The following is a 12,011-nucleotide window of genomic DNA, read 5'->3' as shown; positions in this document are numbered from 1 at the left end:
AATTTCTTGTTTAATAAATTTATTTAAAAGTGGAGTGTCCATATAAATATTAATAAGTTATGTAAGTTATTATAAGTAAGTTATGTAAGTTATTATAAGTAAGTTATGAAAGTTATATATAAGTCATGTATAAGTTATGTAAGTTATTATGTAAGTTATGTGTTGTGTAAGTTTATATATAAATTTTATTTAAGTTATGTATGTAAATTATATATAAGTTTATATATAAGTTATGTAAGTTATTATGTAAGTTATCATTGTGTAAGTTTATATATAAATTTTATTTAAGCTATGTATGTAAGTTATATATAAGTTTATATATAAGTTATGTAAGTTATTATGTAAGTTATGTGTTGTGTAAGTTTATATATAAATTTTATTTATGTATGTAAATTATGATATGATTGATAAATTTTTCAAATATATATAAAATTTTAATATATATATATATTAAAATGTATATAAATATATATATCAAAGATGTTTGAAAATATAACTTTTCACGAATCTATTAAAATGTATATAAATATATATTAGGGCAACTATGGATTTTTGCACGAATGTAGTAAACCATATTCAAAGTCAACAAAAAAGAAGAAGCGAGATAATAAAAGAAACATCTTGGAATATGCATTATTCGATTAAAACTTAATTAATTGATCGAATTAATTAGTTCGATTAATTGGTTGGTCATTAAAATTAATTAATTCTTGATATGGCATACACATGGATATCACATAAACAAAGTTAACAGACATTAACTTTTCCATCCAATTTAAAATAATTTGACAAAAATACAAATTTAAGGAATAATTATTTTTTGTCATTCCTTGAAACTTCATTGAAATAAAAACTAAGAAAAAGAACATTATCATTATATTTTCAATTAACCGACTGGAAATTAAGTCATTGAAAAAAAAATTCTATCCGATAATGGTTAAGAAATCTGAAATTTCAATTAATTGTAGTTTAGTTCGAGTAAGCACTCCTAGAAATATGATTATGGCTGCGATTTCTTCCTATGATCATATCGTAATTAGTAAGCAGCAGCCCAGAAAATAATCATGATAAGTGACCATCAAAAATCAATGAATTGCCCTAATAAATAATGATGATGACGAAGAATTACTGAAATCTAAGGCAAGGTAACCAAATCACAATCAAAGGCAGCAATTCAGTCAACAAACTCGAAATTACTCCAACCTAAAACCAATCCGATTATAAACATGTAATAACTTGAATTTAATAATTGAACTCGTAACAATCTGAAAAACTCCAAATCCACCCAATAGATACCTTTAAACATCTAAAAATCTAGAATCCCAGATTGGTTTAAAGCTCTAAAAGCATCTATAAGTTTAAAGGAGCTAATCAAAGGTACCCATAGCTTGTGAATGGGAAGGCCATAAGCTATAAATGAACAACTTTGAAACAAACCTGGTATAGTTTGTTAAAAGCATCCCAATCCTACTTTTTTTTACTTCCCTAATGGAGCCTTATTCCACAAAGTCCAGGGAGCACACTAAACATCTGGGATAATTTATCATCACATTTTTTCTGTCATTGCATGTTCAAATGAATCAAAGCAAACAACACTTGCACTAGGATGTAAGGTAGTCAGAATCAAGCACGTAATTTGGCAATAAATTAATGATAGAAGATTTTGCTGCCCTGAAAACCAGAGGGCGCTAGTATTTTCTATTTTGGATTAGTTCTAGTTCAATAAAATAGCATGTCTAAAAGGTCTGTTGAGTTAGAATGAAAAAAAGGACACCAGATGCAGGCATGACCCTGAAATTGTTACAGTTGATATACATATCAGGCTATGCTCCATATTCATACATATAATTTTTCATTCGTACATGGACTAAACATATTCAACATTCAAAGGTCTTTTTAGTCGTGTTATCAAAATCATCGATTTTAGTAAAGTATATATTCCAGCAAGTGGAATATATTCTAGCAAGTATATATTTGGCCATATATTCCAGCAAGTATATTCCAGCAACTGGAATATATTCCAGCAAGTATATATTCCAAAGTTATAAGTAATTATTTTGATCCCTTTGCAGTGTTTAACAATGATATTTAATATTTAGTTTAATCTACTAATTGGGGCAGGAAGAAGAAGAAGCAAGTACAGACAGATATTGTTGCAGCAGAGGATATCACGAAAACTTACCGATTGTTGCGGTAGAGGAGACCGACGGATGGAGACGGTGATGTGACAGAGGAAACGGCAACGTTGCAAGAGGTCGGGTTTAGGGAAATCTGGATTAGGTGAAATTTTAGGGATTTGGGGGAGAATGGGATTTTGGGGGATAAGTCACGATAGTTGGGGATTTTGGGGAGAATGGGAATTTTGGGATAAGTTTCGGTAATATCTATGGGAAAAAAACGACGACGTTTTTTTATGAAAATGAAATCATTTGTGGCGCTTATAAATAAGCGCCACTAATATCAGTACAAACGCAGCCGTTTTACACACATTAAGCTAAAACTTGTGGCGCTTTGAGCAAAAACGCCACAAATACCATGGACAAAACGACACCGTTATTAGATAACCATAAACATTTTTACAGCATTTTATCAAAAGCGCCACTAATAAAAATAGGAAACGGCGTCGTTACCTCAACCACTAATAAATATTTGTGGCGCTTGCAGTAAAAACGCCACTAATAACATGGACAAAACGGCACCGTTATCAGATAACCTTAAACATTTTTGCGGCGCTTTAGCTGAAGCACCACTAATAAAAGTAGGAAACGGTGCCGTTTCCTCAACTCGTAGTAAATATTTGCGGCGTTTTTAAAATCCGCCACTAAAAGAAAACAAAAAACGGCACCGCCTTTGTTACACTTAAAGGAAATTTGTGGCGTTTCTTCATTAAACACCGGTAATACATCACCTTTCGCGGTGTTTTTGCTAAAGCACCGCTAATGCCTTCCTCCAAGATTGAAGTCAAATTGATCCAAAATTAAAACAAAATTTATAAAATGAAATTATTAATTAATAAAAAATGGGAGAATAATGCATTTTTAAAAATTAATTTCATGTTCTATAAAAAAATTTACATCAATATATTTTTATATTGAATAAATATAAATATTTATGTATGCAATATATAAATGAAAATTGATGTTAATTATATCAATAATTGTGTTAATATTTTACAAGATTTAGATCAAATTAAAGTTCATGTATACAATTGAACATTAAACTGTTGTTCATGTACGCTTTTGGGATTTAACCCTAAACCTTAAACCCCTAAACCCTAAAATCCTAAGCCGTTAAACCTTTAAACCCTAAACCTTAAATCTTAAAACCAATAACCAAACCCTAAAATTTGACCACCAATATACCATAAACCTTAAATCATAATTCTTAAACCCCAAACCTAAAACTCTAAACTCTAAACCGTAAACCCCAAACCGTAATCCTAACGCCGCTAATATTAAGGTTTTTATATATTTTATACATTGTTCTAGACAATATTTTTAATTGATACATTAAAATTATGAAATTATTAATATTATTAATAATAATTAAAAAACAATACGTATTTGTCATTTTTTTGAAATTGGTACCAAAAAAGTCATTAAACCCTAAATTGCCCAAACCTCAAAACCATGCATTGTAAACCTTAAATTATAAACTGTAAACCGTTAAGCACAAGCATCAAGCCTAAAACACTAATTAACCTCTTAACATGACTAAAGCGGCCTAAACCCCAAACACCAAACCTTAAACCCCAAACTCCTAACCCCTAAATCCAAAACACTAAAACCTACATCATAAACCCTAAACTCAAAACTCTAATATTCACAAAATAATAAACATTATATAATGATTAACCCTAAAACCCTAAACTATATACGATAAACTTTTTAACTTATAATAATCACTGAACCTTAATCACCAAACTCTTAAACCCTAAACCGAAAACACTAAACCTATATCGTAAACCCTAAACCCTAAACTGTAATCCAAAAATACTAAACATTATATAATGAACCCTAATACCCTAAACCTAAACCAAATATGATAAACTAAATATATAATAACCTACATTATATAATGCATGGTTAAGACCAAAACTCTGTTAAGATATTTTGCGGCGCTTTAAAAAAGCGCCGCTAACAATATGCTTTCGCGGCGGTTTCCCGTAAGCGCCACAAATTTTAGTATACATCAAGACCAAAACGCTGCGTTTTGGTTAAGGTATTTTACGGCGCTAGCCACAAATCGCCGCTAATACTATGCTTTAGCGGCGTTTCATCGTAAGCACCAATAATTCAAGTATACATCCAAACCAAAACGTTGCGTTTTGGTTCAGATATTTTGCGGCGCATCCAAAAAGCGCCGCTAATACTATCCTTTAGCGGCGTTTTCCAATAAGCGCCACTAATGCTAACATACCTCAAGACCAAAACTTTGCGTTTTGGTTAAGATATTTTGTGGCGCTATTACCAAAGCGCCGCTAATACTATCCTTTAATGGCGTTTTACTGTAAGCGCCACTAATTCTAGTATACATCAAGACCAAAACGCTGTGTTTTGGTTAAGATATTTTGCGGCGCCAGCCACTACTCGCCGCTAATACTATGCTATAGCGGCGTTTTCGGTAAACGCCACTAATTCTAGTATAAGCAAGACCAAAACGATGCGTTTTGGTTTAGATATTTTGCGGCGCTTTCAAAAAGTGCCGCTAATACTATCTGTTTGCAGCGTTTTCCTATAAGCGCCACTAATTCTAGCATACCTCAAGACCAAACTCTGCATTTGGTAAAGATATTTTACGGCGCTTTTGGCAAAGCGCAGCTAATACTATGCCTTAACGGCGTTTTCCCTTAAGCACCACTAATTCTAGGATACATCAAGACCAAAACTATGCGTTTCGGTTAAGATATTTTCGTGGCGCATTTCGCAAAACGCCGCTAATACGCTTTAGCGGTGTTTTCTCATAATCGCCACTAATTCTAGTATACGTCAAGATGAAAACGCTGTGTTTTGGTTAAGATATTTTGTGGCGCTTTGTGGTAAACGCCGCTAATTATGTTCTTGTACGGCGTTTATTTTGAAAACGCCACTGTTTGTCTGACTTTTGGCGGCGTTTTTTGAGAAGCCCCGCTATTGCTAGATCTTTAGCGGTGTTTAGTTCTTTACGCCGCTAATGCTCGATTTTTAGCGGCGTTTGTAGTCCAAGCGCCACAAAATATGCCGCTAAAAGCCTGTTTTGGTGTAATGGCTATGGCATGTATAGGGACTTGGTCATTTCGATTGTATATTCTTAAGATATGACCAAAAGATTATATGTAAATATTTGATGATGAATAGTTATTAAAATGGCTAAGTATGAAGGTGTTTGTTGTTATAAAAGTCTAGGTGATAAATTATGCATAGAAATCATGAAAAAGTAAAAATTGGTAGTGAATTAGTTTTGAGACAGTAGTAGTGAAGTGATTTTGAAAAATCACCAAGGATAGTAGAAAATGAATTAGAGGGTGGATGAGATATAGAATTAAATCTTATTGAGTATATTTTCATAGAAAAATAACGGTGTAGACAAAAGAATTATGTATTCTGAGATATTTGCATTTTAGTTAGATAAGGTCAAAGTGGTTTTCGGAATCCCCTATTCTGACTTTGGAAAATCATTAAAAATTTTAAAAAAATATTTATGAGTTGTAATTTATATTTCTAGATTTCTTATTGAGTCTGATTTCTGTAGAAACAAGTTAGAACACCATATGAAGTCTGTATAATGAGATAATTGAATTTTAGTGACGAGAGGTCAGGACAGTAAATCAGTGAAACAGTGGAGAATTTAACTAATAAACTGTACTAATTGGCTAAACCAAAAATTCTAAAAAATTAATGGTAAAAATATATATAAGTCTAGTTTCAGGGAAAATTTACGGATCTAAATTTTGAGTTCTGTAGCTCGAGTTATAATTGATTTAGTTACTGTTGTGCAGGTGGACAGCCTTATTATGAACAGTGAAATAACTTTTAAAAGTAAATTTTTATGCCCCGAACTTTTAAGTTAAGTCAAGTAATTCCTCATGATCGACTCCGGAAATGGTCTCGGGTAAGGGGTGTTACAAAGTAATAGTCGACTGATAGAGATTCATGAAAGTTTTGCAAACTATTATTCAAAGGTATGACTATAGAGCTCACTAAGTACTCTTGTACTTACAAGGTTTGTTATTTCATTTCAAGTTATTGAGGAAAGTCTGTGCATAGAGGGACAATGCTAGGAGTCGATTTGTATATAGTGGAAATTTTGGCGTAGTCTAGGAATACACCCCTTTTAGTCTATTTTTGTTAAACTTCTTTTCGTAAATATTTGTATCTAGATCCACATGATAAACTATTGTAGGGTATTTTCTTTGCCTTCATATATTAAGCATTTCAATTGGAATGCCAGAGGAAATGTTTTAAAGAAGAAAGAAATTAACTGATTTTGTTAAACCATTAATTTTTTTTGTGGTAACACCCGAAATCTAGATCCGATGAATCAGGTCGGGTTGAGGCTGTTACATAATAACTCATATTTAAAACTATTTAAAATAGTTCTCATAGTATTTTAGGAGTAAATTCTAGCTTTTAGGCTAGTTTTTATTAGATTTTATAAGTTTTCAAATTAATTATGTTTTTATTTATTTTTGCTTGCTTTTCATCATTTTTAGAGTTAGTTTAGATTTGTTTGTTATTTTCCTTTTTCCATTAGGTATAAAATGAAGAATGGAAGAGTTGGAAAATAAATCCAGAAATGACGGAAAGAAGTCTTTTGCTACAACAAACCAAATTAAAGATGGAGTATGTTTATAAATTTGAAAATTTGGCAACAACAGTTTGCTCCACCTTAATTATTTGATCAATGGAGCATCACGATAAAAGTCTAATGTTTAAGGGTTTCAGGATTCACAGTTTTTGGTTGAAAGGAAATAAAAGAACTCGATTTGGGCTCCTCAATGCAAATTCTTCATCTATTTTGTTGAAAGGAAATAAAAGAAAACTTCAAGCTTAAAAGGAAAAAAAAAACAAAGGAGATTTGGGCACCTCAATGCAAATTCTTCATCTATTTTCTCTCCAGATTATTTACTTTTACTTTTTATTGATGCGAAATTGTTTTGAATATCTTTTTGTCATGTTTTTTCAACATAAGATTAACTAAACTACTTTTTTCCTTGAAACATTGATAGATCTTGTAACTTAATTAATTGATTATTTTCTCTTCAATTGTTTTGAACTATGCTATTATTTATGCATTCCTACGCTTATTTAATTTTTCTTGTCTAGTCAACAAGTTACATTAATTTGATAACCATAAATTGTCTTGGAAAAGAAAGTTAGAGTTAAGATTTAAACTGAATAGATTATGATTAACCCTAGTAGCACTTGTGATTGAGTTAATATACAACTATGATAGAAATGCATCAAATGACATAATCAACCTAATGATCTCCGTTTAATAATTTAATCTAACTTGCCCGGTAAAGGAATATAGCTATTGGGAAAAGGAAATGGACTTAACTAGATTCGAAAAGTGTAATAATGTCATTGAAATGGGGATGATGATTAACTAGATTAACTAGATTAGGTAAAGTTATAGTTCCTAGTTCAAAATTGATTTGAAAACTCAAAAGTTTTCATTGCCTTTAGTTTAGTAAAATACTTGTAATTAGCTTCTTCTTTATTTTAATTTTAGTAGAAATTATAATTTAGTTTATTAGTTTAAATTAGATTAAATTGAATTATTAGCATTTAGTAACTTAAAAATTAGTCCTTGAAGAAATTATATCATCTTATCATGGTATTACTTCATCCAAACGTGCACTTACATCTATAAATTTCAATCATCAAAATCTCTATATATTATTCTACAAGTGAGGCAATCATGAATCTCTTGTGCTCCCATATATGAATATGAGGTAAGAAAGAGTTGTGCCAACATTTCTTCATTTTATCTTAGAAGGAAACTGTCATGTTGACCCGATTTGATAATAAGAGATTTGACGAGTCATGATATAACACTTATCTCTTTCCACTTTCAATCCAGCTAAGCCCTGGGAACTTTTTTTGGGTTATATATTCTCTTAACCTCCATACATCATCCCACCTCCCATTAACAGCATATATGTTAGAAAGCATAACTCTGTAAGCACTTTTATTGGGTTCATTTTCCAACAGTTGCAGGGATATGGCTTCTGCCAACTCAGAATTTCCATGAGCTTCACAGCACGAAAGCAATGCACCCAAGATACCTGAGTCAACTGGATTGGGCAAGCACAAGATTAAATTATATGCCTCTTCCATTTCTCCAGCCATACCGAGAAGCTTTACCATGTGAACATAATGCTCAGTTTTGGGTTGGATGGAAAACTCAGAAATCATCCTCCTCAAAACTTCCCAACCATCATCCAAGAGACCAGCATGGCAACAAGCAGAAAGGAGGGAAGAGAAGGTGGAATCATCTGGTTTCAAGTTGGCCTCTAGCATTTCATCAAACATCTTGAATGCCTGGGAAGCAAGTCCATTCAACCCCAGACCTGAAATAAGAGAATTGTAAGATATTACACTCCTTTCCGGCATAATCTCAAAAACTCGGATCCCCAGGCTCACAAATCCACACTTAGAATACATGTCTATGAGAGCAGAGGAAACCACAACATTCGATTCAAGTCCATGTCGAAGAACATAACCGTGTATCTCAACACCAAACCTTGCATTTGCTGATTCAGCAGTAGCTGCCAGTACAGCAGAGATCAAAATGGAATCTACCGTTCTACCCTTCTCCATGTTCAGTTTCCTGAAGTAGAAGAACACCTTATCGTAAACCCCACATTGAGAATACCCAGTTATCAAAGAAGACCAAGCAACTAAATCTGGTTGAACCAAACTACTAAACACGGTATTTGCCCAATCCAAGCACTTGAACCTCGAATACAAGCTTACAAGTGCGCTTCCCACATGAACAGTACAATCAAAACCAGTTTTCAAACAAAAACCATGGATTCCTTGACCCACACTTAACAGGCGGGAATCCATTAACCCAGATGTCAGCGCAACCAAAGTATACCCATCTGGCTGCTGATCCATATGTCTCATCCAACTAAACAACTCTAACCCTTTGTTTAAAAGGCCACGATTCCCGTATCCCAAAACCATTGCATTCCACAAAACCAAATCCTTCTCAGGTATCCTATAGAAAACCTTGCTTGCCTCATCAACAAGACACAGCTTTGAATACCCGGTAACAAGTGCACTACCACAGATGGAATCCAAACCCAACCCCGAGAGTATCACTCTTGTATGAACAATCCTCATCCTTTCCAAATCAAAGTTCTCGTAGCAGGCACGTGTTACGCTGGCGTAAGTGAAATTATCGGGTTTTGTTTCCGATGCAAGCATCTGGTTAAACAATGATAAGGAGTGATTGAAGTGGTGGGCTTGAGCATAAGCTCGAATAATGGAATTCCAAAGGAAAACGCTTCTTTGAGGTGCTTTGTCGAACAAGTTGCGGGCTGAGCAGAGGTCATGGTTGATGGCGTAGAACCGGAGGAGTTTTGTTGCGAAGAATGGATCAAGGGAGAGGTGGGTTTTGGAGATTAGAGCGTGGAGCTGTTTGGTCTTAAGAATTGTTTGATGGTGCTTTGAAAGCTCTGATAGAAGTGAATGGATTTGAAAGACCATCTTTCCTCCTTTTACAGGCTCTCGGGGGGGGGGTTTACAAAATTATTATAAAAAAAATAAAAAATAACTAAAATATTATAATTTTTTATTTACCAAAATATTATAATTTTTTTTATTTACCAAAATATATAAAAAACAAAAAACAAAAAAAAAAACTGACAACAGACCAATCACATTGGCGACACCAAAGAGATTGGCGGCACCAATGGTGCCAAAGGACTAAAATGTAACTTTTTGTAGTTTTAAGGACCTGACATGCAAATTTACCATTTTGAATTTTGTGCCCACTAAAATTGAAATGTGGTTAATTGCCTTCTAAGCCCTCCTTATTTATTATTTTCTTTTTATTCCCCTTCAACTCACTTTTTTATTTAATAAACAAGCCCTCAACCTATTTTTGTAGTTAAATAAGCTCTTAATCTATAATTTTTACTCATAAAAGCCCTTTATTTTATTATTAAAGTAAATATATTTTACCTAAAGTAAAGCTATTTAAAAAGTATAAACCAATTCGCATTTTATGTATTATTTTGGTAATTTGATGAGAATAGTTTATTTAAAAATTTACTAAATTTGATGAGAATAGTTTATAATTATAATTTATTTTTTCTATTTGGGTTACATTTATGGGTGATCGGTTTATTATTACTTCGGTTTTTCAATAAGGCATGCTTGGTATTTCTATTAATTTTTTAATTAAATCTAATATTAGTTAAGTAATAATTAAGATACTTAGAATTCTAATTAAGTAATAACTCTATTTTAATTTAATAAAATATTCTCATTTAATAACTCTATTTTAATTTAATAAACTATTCTCATTTAATAACTCTATTTTAATTTAAAAATTAAGTAAACTATTTTAATTTAATTTTTAAATTAAAATAGAGTTATTAAATGAGAGAATTCTAATTAAGTAATAACTCTATTTTAATTTAATAAACTATTCTCATTTAATAACTCTATTTTAATTTAAAAAATTAAGTAAACTATTTTAATTTAATTTTTTAAAATTAAAATAGAGTTATTAAATGAGAGAATTCTAATTAAGTAATGACTCTATTTAAGAGCTTATTTAACTACAAAAATAGGTTGAGGGCTTGTTTATTAAATAAAAAAGTGAGTTGAAGGGGAATAAAAAGAAAATAATAAATAAGGAGGGCTTATAAGGCAATTACCCATATTTCAATTTTAGAGCGCACAGCAGCGGCAATTTAATTTCAAAATTCAAAATGGTAAATTTTCATGTCAGGTCCTTAAAACTGCAGAAAGTTACATTTTAATCCTTTGGCACCAATGGTGCCGCCAATCTCTTTGGCACCTTTGGTGCCGCCAATGTGATTGGCCTAATCAGGCTGTTGTCAGGTTTTTTTCTGTTTTTTGTTTTTTTAGTATATTTTGATAAATAAAAAAATTTATAATATTTTGATAAATAAAAAAAAAGTTATAATATTTTAGTTATTTTTTATTTTTTTTTATAATAATTTTGTAAAAAACCCGGCTCTCGGGCTTGTGTATTTTTTCATTCGGATAAGTTTCCTCCTGCACTACGGTCAGTAAACCAAAAACAAATATCTTTTCGGCTAAATTAGCCTTAAAGTACAATTTTTTTTTATTTAGGTTTTTAGGACGATTTTTCTTTAATTTAAAGAAATTGACTTTTTTTTTTTGAGAGATTACGTTAAAGCGCGCTCAATTGGTGTATTTTTATAGTTGAATATTAATAGTTTTGCTTTTAAGTTTTAAGTTGATTTTTTTATTCACATTATTTTTAATTAATATTTTCAACATATCAAATTTTTTAGTTAAATGGATAAATGATAATAATTTTATCTTTGAGACTCAAGTTCAATTCTCCTTTTTAAACATATTTGTAATTTTTTATTTTATGGTGTTTCAAGCTTTTTATTTTTATTAATAAATATATTGTTTTCAATTTTTTTATTTTAATTCATCCTTTTAAATATTTTTAATTAATATCTCTAGTATTCATAAAATTAAATAATAAATATGTAATTATATAATAAAATATATATTACATATATTATTATGTTAAAAATATTTGAAATTAATAACTCATTTATCTATAATATAAACATCAACTAATTTTTTATATATAATATCTGTATGTCAAATATTTATTTTCTCCATGTATATTGTGGGTATAGTGATTTGTAATATTATAAAATGAAACAATTATTTCAAATATAATTATTATTTTTATATGTAAAATATTTCAATTAGTTATTTCAATATCATTATGTTTATATGTGAAATATTTTAAATACACATACAAAAATATATAATACTAAA

The 12,011-nt window shown here is 30.8% G+C and overlaps 1 protein-coding gene across 1 annotated transcript; it reads right to left on the bottom strand.

Annotated features, from left to right (window-relative positions):
- Nucleotides 1–7,820: 7,820 nt before the first annotated feature.
- On the bottom strand, nucleotides 7,821–9,716 carry LOC105774875 (putative pentatricopeptide repeat-containing protein At1g64310). Its single transcript, XM_012597442.2, has one exon. It carries the CDS (start codon nucleotides 9,696–9,698, stop codon nucleotides 8,040–8,042), a length of 1,659 nt encoding a protein of 552 aa, XP_012452896.1. The 5' UTR covers nucleotides 9,699–9,716; the 3' UTR covers nucleotides 7,821–8,039.
- Between the last annotated feature and the right edge of the window lie 2,295 nt (nucleotides 9,717–12,011).

The sequence above is a fragment of the Gossypium raimondii genome, chromosome 6, assembly GCF_025698545.1.
Source record: "Gossypium raimondii isolate GPD5lz chromosome 6, ASM2569854v1, whole genome shotgun sequence".
Lineage (NCBI taxonomy): Eukaryota > Viridiplantae > Streptophyta > Magnoliopsida > Malvales > Malvaceae > Gossypium > Gossypium raimondii.
This window is presented reverse-complemented; position numbering and strand designations above follow the sequence as displayed.